The sequence below is a fragment of the Aulostomus chinensis genome, chromosome 20 (genome assembly GCF_037954235.1).
Source record: "Aulostomus chinensis isolate RoL2024-O1b breed Wild chromosome 20, RoL_Achi_v1.0, whole genome shotgun sequence".
Lineage (NCBI taxonomy): Eukaryota > Metazoa > Chordata > Actinopteri > Syngnathiformes > Aulostomidae > Aulostomus > Aulostomus chinensis.
Genome location: NC_141339.1, coordinates 13,506,491 through 13,526,242, shown reverse-complemented (window position 1 = coordinate 13,526,242; position 19,752 = coordinate 13,506,491). Strand labels below are relative to the sequence as shown.

At 42.0% G+C, this 19,752-nt stretch overlaps 1 protein-coding gene across 1 annotated transcript in view; it reads left to right on the top strand.

Moving 5' to 3' along the window:
- Nucleotides 1–19,752, top strand: part of fndc1 (fibronectin type III domain containing 1) — a 44,062-nt gene that overhangs the window by 11,408 nt on the left and 12,902 nt on the right. The window contains exons 3-15 of the mRNA XM_086190230.1: nt 149–217; nt 4,378–4,623; nt 4,861–4,959; nt 5,087–5,204; nt 5,293–5,480; nt 6,220–6,327; nt 6,455–6,643; nt 6,733–8,823; nt 8,904–9,016; nt 9,485–9,596; nt 9,743–10,105; nt 13,291–13,428; nt 16,991–17,227. Coding sequence (XP_086046356.1) covers nt 149–217; nt 4,378–4,623; nt 4,861–4,959; nt 5,087–5,204; nt 5,293–5,480; nt 6,220–6,327; nt 6,455–6,643; nt 6,733–8,823; nt 8,904–9,016; nt 9,485–9,596; nt 9,743–10,105; nt 13,291–13,428; nt 16,991–17,227 — 4,071 coding nt within the window. The remainder of the gene's footprint in view (nt 1–148; nt 218–4,377; nt 4,624–4,860; nt 4,960–5,086; nt 5,205–5,292; nt 5,481–6,219; nt 6,328–6,454; nt 6,644–6,732; nt 8,824–8,903; nt 9,017–9,484; nt 9,597–9,742; nt 10,106–13,290; nt 13,429–16,990; nt 17,228–19,752) is intronic.

Sequence of the window (19,752 nt, the reverse complement as noted above, 5' to 3'; positions counted from 1 at the left end):
TCTGGTGACTGCATGTCAAAGTTTCGGTTCATGTCACAGCTGTGGCTCCTAACACTGGTCTTAATCAGGTTCAAGTCATCTTTTACTCTGCATCTTAGCTAAAGCCAGCAACTCTATTTAACCAGAAATCCTTGTCTGTGTTTTTTAGACCCTGAATGGGTTAACCTGGATGGCTTTGCTGTGCTGGGCGGTGCACCTGTCAGCAACTCATCAGCAGGTAAATCTGATCTCATACCAACTATACATGGGTATCAGTTAACACTTCTTAAATCCAATAAAAGCATTTGGCTGAAATTATCTGCTGTCATCGTGGATATAAAAGGAACCACCGGAATTAATTTGATGGTAGTTCATTGCTATGTCTTGGGGTGAAAATCTTGTTCTTTCATTCATTTGCTTGTTCCGTCCCAGTGGGGGAGAATTGTCTCTGACGCACTCGTCTACATCTATTTTGCCAGATGTTTGGTTTTTCTTTTGAGTGATTGAAATTTAATTTCAGACATGTGAGGCCTTAATGGTGTATGCCACATTAATTATCACATATTTGCCTGTCACTGCTTTCAATAGACTGTGAAATACAAGGAAATTACACGCAGTTTGAACCGTGTCAGTTTTTCCATGCAGTTAGAGAGAAGAATTCATCAAATTCAGAGCAATTAGTTGATTGATGGAGTTGACCAGTAGAGAACACATCGCACGACACAACAGTTGAGTAATAACTGTCATTTACTTAATAAAGCTCAAAATTTTGCTAATTTTCAAAAACAAATCAAGCTGTCAATATTGATTCTCATGGGAAACTGTTTTTTTTCATAGGCCTGTTATGATCAATTATTAAAATGGAATACTTCTTAATATCTTTATTTAATCAAACTCAAACTGTAATGGATGACAATGAAGTAGTCATAAGACTGGAATTTTTCATTTTTTAACCTGTTTATTTCTGTGCAGTTATGTTTACATCTTGGATAAAATCAGCGCTCAATTACAAGCTAACACGAACTCATACACAGTTATAGGTTTGTTTATTTCAGGCAGAGCTGCTCAGAAGACACATGCTGGTCTGACTTGTTGAGTTAAAACATTGGTGAAAGGAAACAAAGAGTCACTGTGTTGCTTGTTTGTGTAAAAATGATGCAGCTGTTTAGCTTTAGCGTCAGCTGTTAACATCAGCTTATGAATTGAGTTAACATTCCAAGTTAGCAACTTATGCTAGCTAGCATGTAGTACAGCTGACAGCAAGCACAACAAAGTTAATTTGATTAGCACCTTTCACAGATGCTAATCGTAAGATGCTTCACGGTCAAAATAAAAAGAAAAACAGTACGATAAAATATACAAGGGGAGACTATAAAAACACAAGATTAAAACATAAAAAATGTATGTGCGTCCAAATGCCTGTCTAAGCAGTAAAGTTTTTAACTCCTAATTCCACAGAGTCCTGAGATCTCAAGCTTGTCAGGAGACTGTTCCAAAGTTAAGGGGCAGTCAAGTCTTGAAATATGTCAAAAGGACACTTAGAAAGCTTTGGTTTGGTTTGAGGATGTAAAAGCTCAGCCTCGTGATGGACACGACTAGGTCTAAGACACATAATTTAAAAGCTGAAAGGGGTAGTTATTGTTAAACTTGTCGAAGAAGTGACATGAACAAAAAAGTCCTGTTTATTTGAGGATACAAAGAACATAATATTCATGTTTGTTATCATATGTGTATTTGGCTACATATTTTGGTGTAAATGAAAACTTTAAGGCCTGTCGGAGAATGAAATGCCTACTGCCCCCCGCCCCCCACCCCCATGGTAGATGTGTTTGTGTGTGGTGTGGGCATGTCTCACCCGTTCCTGATTCCTGTCTATCCTCTTCACCTGTTTTCATTCAACTTTACAGTACAAGAACCCCAGCTCCTTTCCTGTTCATCACCAGATTGTTCCGCCTACCCCTGGGGAAGCTTTCCCTTTCTCACTCTAAATGTCTACTTACTTGAGTTATTTCCCAGTGTTTCCTTTTGCCAGTTACTGTTTCCCCACGCCCTCTTCCTCCTCCCCTGTCCACTTGACTGCTTATGCCATTTTAGCTCGCCTGCTATGCTTACACCTCTCTGGCAGCTCTAAGCTCTCTACGTACATGCCAGGCCTGACTTCAACCTTCCTGCTTGCCTTTTGCCCTCAGCCAGTGAGTTTGGGGCTCTATGTGGAAGGACGCTGTGTCCTCATGGATTTTTGTCTAACAATTCAAAACCACAAAAAATGATATTTAGCCATGCAGAGACCATAACTGCCTTTCCTTCCCTCTTAAACTAGTTTGTCCCAAGGCTAGGCCCTTTTACATCAAGCCTAGTCCTCAACCTGTTTCACTGATGGCTTGACCTCAGCTTGTCTCACCAGTAGCCAGACCCCAACCGCAGTCTCTCCACTGGCTACATCCCAGGTTTGATCGTCCAAATGCAAGGTCTTACTCTGTCTTTCCAGTGGCTGTGCTTTGGGTTGGAATTGTCAAAATTATCAGCCATTTGAATGAGGAACCAGGCCAGCTAAATCCACCTGCCACCAGTTGGGCTTGTCTGCCCTGACTCGTTGAGCCCACAACCAGTCAACAGCGTCCAGTTTTAGGCTATTCAGTTGACCATCTGCCATCAGTCCTCTTCACGATGGGTTGAGATAATGGTGTTGCAGTCATGGTTGGTAAGGCCTTGAGCCTCCTCCACTGCCCAGCACCACAACTCTACTGTTGGCTAGCCTTGCCGTTTTCCACCCATATGGCCTCCAGTTTTCTCTCTCAGAGTCTAGTTATTTGAGTTATTTCCCAACGTATTTCCTCTTGCCAGTTACCAACCATGTTGTGCCTAAGACTCTCTCCGCCCTCTTCCTGCTTGTCTCCTTTTTTGCTCACGCCACTTCAGCCTGTCTGCCTGCTCAACCACAGTAACTATTCCCTTTTTCCCTACTATAAATCCACTTTTCCCTTCCATACAATGTCTGTGTTTGGGTCCAGTTACGAACTAAACCTTAACACTTCCAGGAAACAACAGAAATGATCTGGCAGTGAGAGCAATGTGAAATCAATGGTTTAGTGGTCCGTGGCATGGCAACCTGTGCCAAACTATGCACAGTGATAGTTTTCCAGGGACAGAAAGAGAGGAAGAAGAAAATAGGGAGAAGCAGAGATTGTCTGATTAAAACCAAATGGTTTCGGTTTAAAGTCAGCAGCTACTATGGGGAGAGACAGTCAAACAGGAACAGTAGATGGATGATTTGGCAATAAAACTGCCTGAATATGTGACTAACCTCGCTAGCAATAAAAATATTAGAAGCTTGCAATATTTGCCAAGATACAGTATGTTATTCTTGCATGATGATGAAGTACAGACTACTATGGACATTTATTTTGCTTTCTCTTGCTTTCTTTATTTAATGGGCACACATTTATCAATGGCTTGCCATATAGGAGAGCAAACACCCTGTGTTCTACAGGTGCAAGAGATCAGAAAAGTGAAGAATGTGAAAACAGGCTAGGAGGAAATGCCAGATCTGAAAAAGTAAGTCTGAAAAAGAGTTGATGTTTTTAGCAAACAGTCAATGTTCTTTTGATCCAAAGGGAGCTGTGCTAAGCAGGAAAGTAGGTGGATAGAGACAGAGAGATGTGGAGATCCAAATGCTAAATCTCTAAAGTCTTGCTGACATACAACACCCCCATCTTCCTTGGAGCATTTTAACTTCCTCTATGGGGAGGCTATTAATGTTTGGCCCACCTTACCTATGTGCTGGTGGGGAAACCTTACTACACACTATTGTTTTGACTTCATAACCCCACTTTTCTTGAATTTCATTAAGGATGCATCGCTACATCAGCTGACTTGTCGGCACTCTCCCAGCTGTGTATGCAGATGTTCTGATGGGGAAGCAGGGTGGATCATTTTCATCTGACAGTGATTATGTGATAAAGAGGGATGAGGAGGGCTAGAGGGAGGAGTAGAAAAGCAAGAAGATGAAAGAGGGGGAGGAACAGTTGCCAGTGCTCTCGTTTAGCGCCAGATGGTAAAGATGAGGGATGTCAGTGTCTGAGGTGTTGTTCAAGATGGATTCACCTCTTGGGTGTTGATTTATTCAGGAAACAGGACACTCAGAGTTGGAGCATGTAACATGGTGTGGAACAACAGAACGCCCTCCTTGTGACAAATGGGCATGTTTACAGTCACCGTTGAATGAACGTGACTTGCAGTTATGCGTTTATCATTTAGCAGATGTGTCTTCAGTATACAAGTTATGTTTCAACTGAAATTTTATGCTGCAATTCTTTCAGCACTGATCACAGGTTATGAAAGACTGATGACATCACAAAGTTAAACTCGATTGAACCCTTTTCCTTTCCCCCGTTGCAGGTCCAGCCAGGTCTACAGTCACTGCTACCAGAAATCAGCCTTCTGTAAAGCGTGCAACCAGGGTGGACAGAACTGCTAACCCTGTGCGTGCATCAACTACCAGGACACACAGGAGGGCCCCTCAGTCATCCTCGGGCCCCAGGCAACCAGAGGGAGCTTTGAGGGAAACCCCCCTGCTGGACAGGAGACGCCAACACCACACCAAGCCTCAGTCCGACCAGAGGAACCGTCACTCACCCAAATTAAGTAAGATCATCCACATATTAAACTGACTATTTGAAAAAGTAAAACTTTAGGTTTTCTGAGAGAGTGCATGTAGAATTGCATCCTTGAAGTACTACAACTACAAGGGGGACTTATGGTTTTAGACACTATCATTTATAAGAAACCAGCTATGAGCTAAAAGTATCAATGTTGCTTGTATTATCTATAGTGTCCATAGTGTAAACCCTGGCCGTGCCTGGTATCCCTTTCTATTCATAGCATCTGAGTCCGTTCATGTGGTGTCACTGCAGGCACAGAAAGCCCTGGGCCAGAGCGCATATGCTAACAGAGCAGCCACAACCAAAACAACTACACCAGGTACCTGCCGGTTGTCAGTGAAATACTACAATGTTCATACAAATATCTCATAATTGTCTGTGTAAGAAGAATATGCCGCTGACTCTGTGTGTGTGTGTGTGTCTGTGTCTGTGAATATGTTGTGCAGAGCCACCTGAGTATGAGGCGCGAGACATCAGTGTCAGGGTCATGTCTCCTCAGTCAGTCCTCATCTCCTGGGTTGACCCTGCTGTGGAAATGGGAAAGGCTGCCCCAAGTGCATCAAGGTGAGGAAAAAAGTGAATACAAAACGTGAGCGGTAATCAAGAACCTCTACCCACTGGAGAAAATAATCCCATTTTTGTCTTTCTTTAGATTCTACACAGTTCGATTCAGGGAGAAGGGGGAGTCGGCTCGCTGGGAATACAAGGAGAGTACACAGAGGAGAATGATGATAGACACCTTGGCAGCTGACAGCATGTATGAGTTCTCTGTCAGGATCTCTCAGGGACAAAATGAAGGGAAATGGAGTGTATCTGTCTTTCAGAGAACCCCTGAGTCAGGTAAAGGTTGCCCAAGCATCATATTTTTGTCTAGAGGGTATAGCTATATTGGAGCAAAGAATATATAAAACACTTTTTCAAATACTTTAACAGATAAAGTGGTTTAAATATGGTATTTATATTAGTGATGACAACTGATATTAAACAACACTAACATTTATTTATTTATTTATTTATTTTGGGGTGGGGGGTATATCACCCAAGCGCAAAGTGGCTTGCAGACATGCATCGCAGTTTTGCCAGTTTAACTTTATTTGCTGGATGACCCATCCACTCTGTTCAACAAATGTAAAGGGTGCATTTGCAGTGCTGTTTCTCTCATGACAGGTTTTTTTCTTACAGAAACTAATTGAGTCTTGCATAATCCTGTCTGTTAGCTCTTTTCTACTTATCCCCTCATACCACACTTCATCGCATTCACTGCCCATTAGTCCCATATGATGTGTGATTCTAGCTTTGGCTGCAGCTATGTCATGATTGCTGTTTTAATGCCATGTCATAGTCACTCTTGGTTCATTGGCATGTCAACACTTACCTCCTGGCTCACAGTTAAGTGCAGTTCCATAGATGTTCTCAAGGGGAGGCTCCTCAAAATATATGGCAGTAATATTTTTCTTATTTGATCGCTCCTGGCAGAAAGGTTGTTGCTGTTTTTACATGCTTTAAGCTGCAATTTTCTTATTATGCTGCCTCTGGTCTCTTTCCAATGTCCCTCACTTGTCCTTTCTTCACTTGGTAGCACCATCTGGGCCACCAGAGAACTTTGAAGTCAAGCCGCTGCGTGGGAAAGGGACTGCTGTTGTAGCAACGTGGGATCCTCCTGAAGAAAGCAATGGAAGAATACGAGGTCAGGGCTTGAGCATTTTAATGATAAAAGTTATACATTTACCTATTTACATAAGACAAGAAAAGTGACTTTCAGCTGATTCTGTATTTAGACTTTTCAAGGCTTGTAACTGTCTTACTCCACACAGAGTACATTTTGTCTTACGCTCCTGCAATGAAGCCATTTGGAATGAAAAGTGTGACATACCGCGGCACCACAACCTCGGCTAACATTGATGGTCTCACGCCTGGAGACAGATACATCTTCAAGATCAGAGCCACAAACAGGAGGGGACAAGGACCACAAAGCAAGGCCTTCAGTGTTGTCATGCCAGGATGTAAGCACATTTGACAGCGTATGTTTGTGTGTGCGTGCATGAAAAGGTTGTTTCGGCCTAAATTTGTGACAGTATTTGTCTATTGCCAGCCAGGAGCTCTGTTTCTTCGTTCTCACAAACCAAGGACACCCCCAAGACAAGCCACTCACCCTCCAAACAGGATACTGATCCAGATGACGCTGAGATCCTGTCAACAGAAGAGCCAGAAGAGCCAACTACACCCACTCAACCACGTCCTGTCAATAGGAGGGTACGCCCCCTGTCTCAGACACGCTCCTATCACAGTATCTTCTCCTCGGTACGAGGCTCAGTCAGGAATGGAGCAAACCGCGGATCATCTAGAGGACGATCAGATGATGAAGATGAGGAAGAAGTGGAAATGCCTGCAACCGCACCTCCAGTAAAAGAGACAACCACAGAGGATGTACAAGAGACTAAAGAACCTAACAATGATGTTTCCCCTGAATCTGAGGATGACATGGGCTACAGCAATAAGGATGAGTTCTCGACTCCTGAGACCCCCAACCTCAAAATTATAACACCCTCCCCAACTAAAGCTGCTTCTGTTCATCCACAAAACAGAAGGCCATTTAAGGTCAAGATCCATCAAAGACAAGGATCCAATGCTGCTTCTTCCTCAACCTCCGCACCTTCTACAACCTCATCCTCCTCCTCATCAGAACCCAATAAGGATACAGCTTCTCTTCAGAGCAAAAATGCCTACAGTATAACACACACTAAACCCAACACTCCAGTTGTAGAGGAGACCAATGCAAAGCCTCAGACAGAGGATACATCTGTGGGTAGGGGTTCAACCTCAGCAGGGCGTAACCACGGGTCCGGCCTTGGTTCAAGATATGGTTATGGCCGAAGATATCCTGGTATTCAGTCAAGAGGAAATTTCACCAGAATGTTGAATGGTTACAAACCTGGGGTGACTTCAGCCCTCACTTCACGATCAAATTTACCAAGTAGGACTGTTAATCAAGGAACATCACACACAGTTTCAGCAACATCACAGTCCACCTTACCCGAAAAGTCTCAGACATCAAATACTTTCAATTCAGCAACATCAAGATCTGCATCAGGGGGGAACGACAATGCAGCATCAAACACAAATAGTTTAGACAAATCAGAGCCATCCAGTAATTTGGATAAGACCAAAGTTGAAGAACCTACCTCAACCTATAAAGAACAACCCACCCAAGAGGAGGGAAGGGAGGAAAGTAGTTCTGAAAAACCTGCTGTTCCTCGTACCCGAATTAATCCTTTTCAAAACCCAGGCAGATCTGGGACAAGGGTGTCTTCATCCAGGCAGGGTGGTAGGATTCCTTGGAGCAGAGCGTCATCCTCCGTAGGGGCAGGCAGACCTATTTTAAGGGGGACACCCACTCGGGTTTCAGGGGCCACTGGTGCTGCAGGAGTGTCATCAATACAAGAGACTAGTGAAGGACTGAGGACCATGTCCACTCATGACTTATTAAAGAATGAGGAGGGTTCCTTAAAGCCCTCATTGACCAGTGGAAAGGAGGAAAATAGTGACACCAAAAATCCAACTACCTCCTCTTCAGACTCTGATTCCCATCATTCCTCAACTGGACACAGAGACTCAAGTGAGCCCATCCACGAAGGTTATCACAATGAGGAAAAAAGAGGAAATGAAAATGTTGCAGAAACCATACTACCCCAAAAGAATCCACTTACAACATCAACTGTTTCTCACGAAAGCACAGAGGACAATGAGAGCGTTGATACTAGGGAAACTCCCTCAAGGCCGAGGACTGGCTCATCGTCTGGAGTCCCTCCAACTCAACGTCGTCCTAGTGTAGGAGTGAATGGGAGAATACGCTCTCCTCTTCTGGCAAATAGGCAGTTTGGAGGGTCAAGGCTCCCCATCAGGATACAGCAGGCACAAAACTCTAGACTGGGTTCTTCAATGCCTGAGTCATCCTTGTCTGCCTCCTCGAGATTGCCCCAGTCAGTGTTGACCTCAGAAGATGACACCAGCAGCGTTTCTATTCCAACAAGGACAGGGGGATTGATTGACGGCAATTCACGGTCGGCATCGACATCCTCATCTTCTTCTAGGGATGGCTCAAGGGCCCAGGGTAGGTTTCGCTCTCCTGTCCTCAGAGGGAAACCACCCAATGGAGGAGGAACTAAGCCTGCCAATGGAAATGGTAAGTTTATTCATTAAATTAATCATTCTGTATTTGCTTACTAAATTAAGTTACACAATGACTTTGTTCAAATTGTTCAGGGAAAAATGGACGACCCAACCTGACAGCAACAAATGATAAAGAGACTTCCCCTGACGGAACCAGCAAGGCCAATGGTCAAAAGTTTATCACTGGGCCTGATGGAACTAAATGGGTAATGCTCGATGAATTGATTATTGATTTTTGACACAGAATGTCTATTTATTGGTGGCTATATTAGCTAGGTGGCACGGTGATGCAGTGGTTAGCACTGTCACCTCACAGCAAGAAGGTTCCGGATTTGAGTACCGGCTCGGGCACTGGTTTCTGTGTGGATTCTCTCCGGGTACTCCGGCTTCCCAACACAATCCAAAGACATGCAAATGGGGACTTGGCGAATTGAATACTCTAAATTGACTGTAGGTATGACTGTGAGTGTGAATGGTTGTCTGTCTATATGTTGGCCCTGCGATGGACTGGCGACCTGTCGAGGATGAACCCCGCCTCTCGCCCGAAAGCCGCTAGGATAGGCTCCAGCCCCCTCAAGACCCTTAACAGGATAAGCGGGAAAAAGATGGATGGATGGATATATTAGCTATTTAAGTACTTGTACTAAGTATTTGGTACTTTTTGGCCTCATCAGGTGTTGGACCTGGAGCTGGGGCTTCTCATGAACCAGGAAGGACAGGTTCTCCAGGATTCCCAGGGCAAACCCAAGAGAGTGGTGCTTGGCGCAGATGGACGCACCATTTTTGGTAATACATATCAGTCAGTCAATTGTTCCAATCTAGTGCTGTATACTGTATCCAAAATGGAAATGAAATATCCATTTTCATAAATATTCAAGACATAGTCACGAATACCTTTCCTTCTTCCATGCTCCAACCTCAATGGCCATCAGACCACATGGGCAGCCCCCTGGTAAACGAGGAAGGAATAGCCTTGTTTGGACACGGCCGAGATAGTCGGCCTGTCATCAACCCCAAAGACAAGGTCCTTTTAATTGGAGGGAAACCTATACTTGGCTTGGATCTGCCTCACCAGAGGACCACTACAACCACAACTACCACAAGCACAACCACTACCACCACTACCACTGTGGCTCCTACAACAACGCCTGAACCCACCACCACAGAATGGATTATTGAGGAGTCCACCACTGTACCACCTTACCCAACGTGTCCCCCCGGAACCTTCGCCAAAAGAGATGAATATGGGTATCCAGTGCTGGATTCAGATGGAATATTGAACTGTTACCCAGAAGGTGAGTCTTTGAAAAAGACTTGAAATGTATAACCCTCTGCAGACAGCACCATAAAGGATGAATGAGAATGACTAAATTGAAACGGTGGATATTGTGTGTGCCCTCTGGGCTTCTTTCAACTCCGGCACAATTAATATAACTTTTTTACTGTGTAATATTTTAGTGTAACTGCTGTGCACATAAATAAACTAGTAAATTTTGAATGAAGATTTGTGCCACAAGAATGAAACTAAATACTGCAGTGCCCCTACTTGCAATATTTCTCAGTTAATAGCTTTTTCCAAACCTGAAGTCAAGTTCACGGAAACATATCTGAGCCAAGACAGTGAACATAAATAAGTATGACTTCACTAAATCTCTAAGTTGTAAAGCTGTGACTTCAGCACACAGACACGCACGTGTGTGTGTGTGTGCACGTGTGTACATAGTGACCCCATAGGGTCACGTGTAAGTCTCCACATGTATAGTGTTGTAGAAGAGGAAGTTGCACACATTAACAGTAAATGATACACATTTACATGAATATTAGATATGCACAATATTGATTTTGCCAAGAGCCGATGTTATTTATGTGAAAACAAGTCCATGATGATATTCACATTTTGTACACATGGGAAAAACAATACAGTAAAAATACTTTGAATTTGAAAAAGTTTCTTTTTTCCCCAAAACATTTAGAAAAAACGATGAATCAGATGTTAAACTGTTATTTCCTAAGCAAAGATGAGGAGACTGGAGCAAAACTTAAAACCATTAACAAAAAATTAGCAATATCTGCAAAAACTCAGGTTGTGCTGATAGTAGTGTACATCTCTAAAAAATACATGAGCACACCTCCATGGTTGACAATTCAAACAAATCAAATTAAATCATAGGACAAGAACAGATTTGTAATTTTGAAAATAAATACTTTAAGTAAATTCTATATAAATTTAAATGACTAAAAATAGAATCATTAACATTATTTATTGTTTTTACCATTATTTGATTTATTTCACATCCTGAACTTGTTATCCATCATCCATACAAAGACATTATTCTAAGTAAATATCTTTTACTTAGTGAATTTGTTGGAGAAAGAACCATACTGATTTATATCTTCGTCTCTATGGATCCAGCTGCAACAAATAACATCTACCACAAATGCCTCTCATTAAATGTCTCGTGGCACTGCGTTGTTCTAATGACATGCAGTCCATGTTACTCTAAGACACAAATACTGTCACGGTACATTTTTCATCGTCTCACTGGAACAAAGCCTTTTTACCCTTATTATTCCAGCATGTACATCCTCAAACACACCGATCAAACTCAGACAGCTGGAAAAAATGTTTCCTTGTAAAGTCTTAAAAGACAAAGTAAAATCAGTAGCCATTTTACAACTAGTTCACTGGTGATGACATATTACATACTTTGCAAGGTCCAGCTTGAATGACTTACTGAACCAGTATTCTTATAGGACCTAGTAGAGATGTGGCTGTCATGATTTGTGCACGTCAAGCTCAGAATTGAAATGTCATGTGAGATTGATGCTAGAGCTTCTTCTGCTTCTCTGACAGTCAAATACTTGGAATGGAATTGGACCACATGGTTACACTGACCATTGATGCCTGATACTTAAGCTCTTAAGACAGGTATTGGCTGAACATGGCTGCAGAACCATCTACAGCCGCTGGGCTTGGATGGATTTAACAGCACTGTATGGTTTCTGACTGTTTATTGCATGGTTATTCATTTTCTGTTTATCTTTCAGTTCATGTGTTGGCTCGAAGTCTTTCTCCTTGCTTTGCCTGTGGTCTTCATGTCTTCTTATATGTTTGTTTTGCTTGGTCATGGATCATTGCTGAGGCTTTGGATAATTTTCATTCTGTGCTGTTGTTTTTAAATCACTTTCATTCCAAGATCTGGCATATGAAAAGCATTATTAAAATGAGGAGAATGCTCTGGCATATCATTTAAGGCAATACTTCACCCAAAAAGTGTATTGCCTTTAAAGGATTAACAAATGGGTGTCTTGAACTCACAAAGCTGTGTTTTCCCCTCCTGCATCGTATCTTTGTGATACGTGCAGAGAGAGCCAGCTACATATATTTAGCTTGAAGCTAATGGTGACTGACTGTTAACAACAGCAAAACTGACCAAAAATCATTGATTTACAACCTCTCAAGTAATCCACAAACACTTTGATTGGGCTAAAAACAAACTATAACTCCTCAGGTTCTGCGCTCATTCATGGTTGCACTAAACCAGAGGGGTTGTACAAAGTTTGTAGCTGAAAATGGTTTTGGTTTGCTAAGCATACAGCTGGATAAACAAGATTATGCCAGAAGATGTGCTTGAGTTTATTGATGTCTTTGGGGCAGTTTTGCTGTTGTAAGTATTCATCACCATTAGCCTCAAGCTAAATTTATGTGGCTGAATCTTTCTGCATTCTGGAGTCTCAAAGTTGTAATGCAGGATGGGGGGGAAAAAAACATTTGTATGTACTTGAGAAACAAAAAAGCAGCATCATGTGATATTTTTGTTTAAAGTTGCTTTGTAGTGAAAATGATAATCCACACCTAAGCCAAACGCTAGCTGCGCACCAAAGGGCACATGTGAACCTTTGGTCTCTCACTGCAGGTGTTTGAATGTCCGCAGAAATCTGTTGCACGTGGGCAGCATATGGTGGCTGCTCTCCTTTTCAGTTTTGCAAGGATAGTCACACTGAGCATTATAATATTACCTGAGCACACCTCTGACTCCATATAAACCTTGTTGCATGTGTGTGGACTGTGATAATGTCCACCATTACAGCTAAGGAAAAAAAAAAAGGAAGCAATAAAAGAGGAAAGAACTAATTGAATGTTGCCCAACAAATCCTTGTGTTCGTTGTCTTCAAGCCCCCCGTTTTCACACACACACACACACGCACGCACGCACGCACGCACGCACGCGCACATGCTCCGATGGAAAATATGGGTAGAAAGACATTACACATGAATAAAGCTTGTGGTGTTGAGGGAAATGGGGTCTGTTCAAAGTAATTTCGCACAGCTGCCTGCAAATGAATTCATTCTGTTTGACACACTTATTACACAGATCATGGTGACAATTACTACGGATTACACAAACAGCATGTTGTTGAGTTACGACGTGAATATTATAAATCAACTGAAGTGAAAATCTCACTGACTTGTTGCTAGATGAGTATTTTGACCTGACCACCTCGCCCCCAACCACCACCACCACCACCGAGATCCCAACTTCAGAGGTGGACATCAGACCTCACAACAGAGGTCCTAAATCTGAGTTTGACCTCAGCGGGAAGAGGCGATTCACAGGTACGCAAAAACCTCTTTTTATGTTTTTCTGTTGCGCATTCATATACTTTATAGTTTAATATTACATTCACTTTCAGATTGATTGACTGATCACTTTTTAAAAGAAAATTCACACCCTCATAAAAGTTATGCTGTCACCTAAAGGGAAAATCCATCCTCCATCCAAGGGATCTGTTGTTGTTTTTTTTGGTCTACAGCCGGGTAAGCAGGAGAGACAAGTTATATTAACCTGACAGCATAACAAATGGCATGCATGTGACTCACCGTGAATTTTTGGTTTTTTTTGTGTGTGTGTGTGTGTGTTTGTCACTGTTTGTGTGTGTTCTTCAGCAGTGATAAATCAATGGGAGTTGTGTTTTATGTTTAAGAAGACTCATAAATTTAGACCTCTATCTTGGCTTTCTCAGCAATGCCTCATAAATATATGAGCCCTTCATAGAACTTAAAATAACATGAAGCCAGGAAAACGCTTTATCGTTGTAGAAGTCACATGTGTCTTTATGACGTCCCATAGATCCAAATTAAAGTAGCTGTGCAAGAAAACATTGAACTGATGGGTGACAAGTGTTTAAATAACTGACTATACATGAATATACGCTTGATTTTGTGGAAAATGGTGTTAGTAGAGTTCACTGAGGACAACTTGAGTTCCCTGCTTTCTTTTTACTGTTCTAATGTGCTTACTTTGGCCTCTCATGCCTTATCACCTCATCTGGTTGCATAAACAGACTTAAAATATTCTCCTGACTAAAATAAAAAAAGCACCTACTTGACTCAGATTTTCTAAAAAAAAAAATATACAAAATGAAATAATGTCAAAAGTCCCTTTAATGTTGCTTTGATTCATTGCACTCCTTTTTGTCACATTTAAATTGCTAAAGATATACTGTAACAGACAAAGCATAGTTAAATCAAAACAATCTGAGTAACTAATTCAATAATGTATATTTAAAACACACACATACAGAATAAGACTGTTAGAACAACACTTGACTACAGGGACAGTGTTACATAACTTTTTATATCGTATCAAAAAACACCTTTTATAACTTGAGGCAACTGAGGTTTAATCCATTTAGGTGTGTGTGTGTGTGTGTGTGTGTGTGTGTGTGTGTGTGTGTGGACCTGCAGTTATCAAAACATCAAACCCCCCCCCCCCCCACACACACACACACACAACCTTGCAAGTGTTATTCAATAATGCACGTCACATAGGATTATGCTCCTTTCTGCAGCCAGGACCAAAAAAATTGGCAGTATATTTGTCCTCTTTGGAATGATCCCTTTACCTAGTCCTCGGAATCCCTCTGCTTGTAAAAGCTGAAATTAATCAGATTTCATTGAGAGAATGTCTGTTATCCCTGTCTCTATTTTGTTGTCTTTTCCGCAGCAAGGGATTTATTCCCTGATGGATCTGTTAATAAAGAAATCATGGTTATTTGTCTTGAATCATGACAGCTTGGTATCGCCAAAGTCTGAAACTTTTCATTTTACTTTCGACAGACCAAAATTCCAACAGCCAATCAGAGCAAAAAAAAAAAAAAAAAAAAAAAACACACAAAAAAACAACAAAAAATATCCCACAAACACAATTTCTTACCAAATATGTTTCTGCAACAGCACATTCACTACCCTCTTCCATTTCAGTGGCCATCTTGGTTGTTTACAAAAATGCCTCATCTGTTAGTAATCATATTAAACCCGCCCCATATTAGATAAACTGTTTTGATTGGCCTGTTCTGTTTCAGGTCGGATGGAAATCTGTCTGAACAGGAGAGAGTCCAGACCCATCTGTTAGAGCAAATAAACACAAGCTCCTAGATTTGTCTGGTTTCCAGGGCGAGAATGTTGAACCTTGACATAATAAAACAGCACCCCTGTGATTTATTTTCACACTGAAGTCAGGGGCACGTGCAGGAGACAGGTCAATATCGACACGGTAGAAGCCAACACATTCTGACTTTTAGTCCTTCTGATGGATGAACCTCCCAAAACACAGGATCCTACATTTCCCACAATGCAACTGAAGCCAAGATAAACCACAGATGTTCCATGAGTAATTTTCTCAAAGCCACAAGAAGCTTAGACACGGGCTAAGTAGCATACCCCGTGCTAGACCCTCAGAGTGAAATGGCAGCTACTTCGGAGCTGTGTACTTCTCAAAAAATAATAGTTTTGGATGCAAAAGTTTGCTTTATGATGAGACTATTGCCATTATAGCATTTATTGATGGAATAAATGTCCTTCACCCTCATCTACTTTATGTTAATCTACTTTAGAAGCAAAATGGGAAGATTTAGAACCACGTCTTTATCAGAGCAGTGTCTGTGCCAGAACATTAACATGGCTTACTTTGGACACCATCTATCTTAATTACCTGTAAGTACCACACACCTCACATTGAGCCATCTGAAAGCTATTATGCTCTCTAGATAAAAGAAGGAAAAAAAAACTTTGGACATCATAAAACTTAAGGGGTCTGACCTCATCAGAGAGATGAGAGTATGTTGGCTCAGTATTTATTGGTTTAATATATTTAGACCCAGACTACCAGTGCGCTACACCATCTGTCTGACAAAGACTTCCCTGCTGTCTCTCTCTATCAGCTCACGTTTGGTTTGGGTTGAATGAATGTAGCCCAAAAGGCAGACATGAGATAAAAAGTATTCACTAATAATTCTTTCTGCTTTACAGTAAGTTCCAGATGGTTGGAGTTTGTTGCATTGGAAATTAAAACCAGGATGTTTGGACTATTCAAATGCAAATTTATGCCTGACTAGACTGACATTAGAGTTGAGTTGATGTGAACTGCACTGATACTGTTTCCCAGTGTTTCCCCAACTTCGTTTTTGTTTTGAACGAGTAGAGACAGATGACAGCGAGTCCCTATAGGGCACTATCTATCTATGAGAACAAAGCAAAAGTAAAGCATCCGGATCCTCGGAGAGCACGAGCCTCAGCTGATCCTGAACATGTGCAGAAGCACACCCTTACAAGCGTCCTGTGTAAAAGAAAGACTCATAAATCTGTTCAACGTGACAACAGATTATGTATGAATGTGTGATATATAAACCATGTGATCCCATGTACGTATACAGTTGTCAGTCCAAAACCCTCACAGACAGTGTGTTTGTGTGTGTGTGTGTGTGTTGATGTGTAGATATTGACACGTGGAAGACTCTTGGCCCGCACCTAGGGCCAATCATCTGCGGAGGTGGGAGCAAATCCAGGCTCCAGTGGTTCCCTCCAAATCCCAGTTAGACGAGGAATTCACAGCTGTAGGTCCAGCTGGCCTTCCCAGAGACACAGAAAACAAAGAAGACAGAAGGGGGGGCAACCGAAAGACTAGATACGTGTAGAAGATCACATGGGCCACCGTGCTTAGTAAATCCTAAAAATGAGTCTCAGTGGACCAGAAATCTTTTCAAACTGACTGACTAGGACTGAGTAGGAACTGGGAAAGTATTCAGGGTTATGTAACCAGTTCATGTATTCTGTGTGCAGCTGTTTTCTTACTGTATATTCATTTCGTTAAAACAATATCGTCCTTGTCTACCATCAGCTCCCTATGTAAACTACATCCAAAAAGATCCAGGGTCTCCTTGCTCACTGACCGAGGCCCTGGAGTACCTACAAGTGGACATCCTGGAGGACCTGATAGAGAAGGACAGCCTGACCTCTAATCAGAACCAGCCACCCAAGCACAAAGTCCATAATCTCACTGTAGTCGCCATGGAGGGATGCCATTCGTTCATTATCCTGGACTGGGGTCGTCCACTGAAGGATGACATGGTGTCAGGTAGGAGTTTTTGGCTTGTGTACTTGGTGAAAAGTTAAAGAAAAAAAACACAAATTTAAATCATATTTCCATCCATCCATTCCATTTCTATACTGCTTAAGGGTTGCGGGGAAGGGGAGGGGCTGCCGCCTATCACAGGTGCCCTTGGGCGATAGGCGGGGTTCACCCTGGACGGCTCACCAGTCCCTCACAGGGCCATCAGGAGGAATCAGGGGTTCAATATCTTGCACAAGGACACTTCAAAATGGTCACTGGGGAAAGTGAGCATCGAACCAGCGACCCTTCGGTTACTAGACGGCCGTACTACCTCTGAGCCATACTGTTAAATCATATTTCTTCGGTCACAAATGCAAATCTGCAAATTTCAGTTTGCCAATATGATGACTACACGGGACCCAACTCTTTCTTTTTTTTTTTTTTTTACTATTGTCGTAATCACTGGACCAACAAAACCACCCTACTGCTGCTGTGGAAAAACACAGACGCAGCCATCAGCCCACCATGCTCACAAACACATGCGTCTGTGTCAGGAGGAGGAGGTGGCTGCTGCCTGCACCTGCATGGTATACTGTAGGAAGCTTTTAGTCTCAATGGGGGTAGTAGGCTAGCAGGTGACCCAGCAGATTTGATTTCATTGAGGGGTAAAGTTTAAAAGATGTATGTCTGTATACTTCCACACGCCACCTCTCAAATTTTGGTGGCACGATTGTTCGCTCGGGACGGTACGGCTCGCTGTTATCGCTATGGGTCAAAGGGTGTTGGCCCCCTGCTGGATAACAAGGGAATTACGTTAAAGTGGTTTGATCAACTCAATGTTTGGATCTCAAGCAGCTTATCAGAGTTCAAACCAAGGAGATATTTTCACCCCAAATCCAAATGCTTCTTCATACATCCAAAAAAAAAAAAAAAGGCCTTCCTGGTCCACAGCTCAGTCTGTGACATGGAGTTTCACCACCCACATTCTGGAGTTTTTACTGCTGGGCCCACTGAACAGAAGCTTCAGAACCAGGCCTGGACCTAAGTGTCCACCTAACCCAAACCCAGACACTTGCTTTAGTAAAGCATCTGATTTTCCTGATGCGATCCTTGACTGGAAGACATGAAACATCACTGTGGAATTCTGAGCTGATCTGTTCATGATGAGATTTTCTGATGAGTGATGTGAAAATCTTCAGAAATGCAATGATTTAATGGACTCCAGGCTGAAGATAAACTGTACTGAAACAAAACGGCACGCCCCTGCATGTGAAAAAAAAAGAAAACCATCAGAAAAGTTTCTCTTTTTTTTTTTGAATTGTTGTTGAAAACACTGCACAACCCCCCCGATGACATAGGGGTTTGTGTGATTCATTTTGAAAGACAGACTCCAGCCTCCAGAAGAAACGCCATCACATTGAGGACACAAGAAAAACAGATGCATCTGTGAGATTTATCCAGTGTTCGACCAAAATATGGACAAACAGATGGTACACATACCCTAAGTTTGACGAACCATTACAGACCTAAACACAACAACTGTGCTTCGGGTGCCCTATTAAAACATGGAACCTCATATCTTTAGTTTGATGGTAGCAGTTCATACTGACTGTGCAGGTCATGGTTGAGGTTAGAGACAATGTTATTTTATTTTGGCAGGCAGATTCATAGAGTCTGTCTCGGATATTTTATTTTGTAATCTGAGCGGTTTTGACTATAGGCTAGTGGGCACCGTTTGCACCTTGTGGAATTATAATGCTACAGAGGGTCTAGAGAAGGATTTGTCTACCTGCTCCAAAAGACCTGAGGTAGAAGGAAATACATCCTTTGTTTTTTTTCCATATATATATATATATATATATATATATATATATATATATATATATATATATATTCTCAAGGTAACAGATGGTCTTTTGTTACTCTCAAATATTTTTATGAGAATACCTGCTTGTTTTTTGTTTTTTTTTTATTATGGATAAAAGAACTATATGCGACAGCATCCAGTGGAAAACTTAAAACACTCCGCCAATGTGATCGCTCAGCTACTCAGTGACAAACCAGTGACCGGTCCAACCAAAACTACTGGGATTCAGTTTCATTCAATTTTTCAGTTGAACAGATGTTACCAGAATCCTTACTGACCTGTTTTTAGTGTCTATAGCAGATTGCTGTTATTAAAGCATTAAAAAACGCAGACTATGTTTTGGAATACAGCTCCTACAGAGTTTCCCAGGGTGCGACAACATTCCCGTTCCACCTAGGAAAACGACACCGGGAGGTGGAGGGGAATGGCCAAAGTTAATGACCAACTGTATTAAACGTGGTGGAGTATCAGAGGTAGCCAGCCAGCTCGAGATGCTGTGTGTTTTATTTGGCTGCTCCTGGTCATGTTGTGGGCCGGTCTTTCCTCTGATGTTCAAAACAGATCCGTCCCATCTGTTCTCCTTTATTTTTCCTCCCCTGCTAATGCGCTACTTAGATACTTTAATACAGTTTCCTACTACTTTCTCCCATTTGAAATACTTCATTATGTGAATTATCTCGTG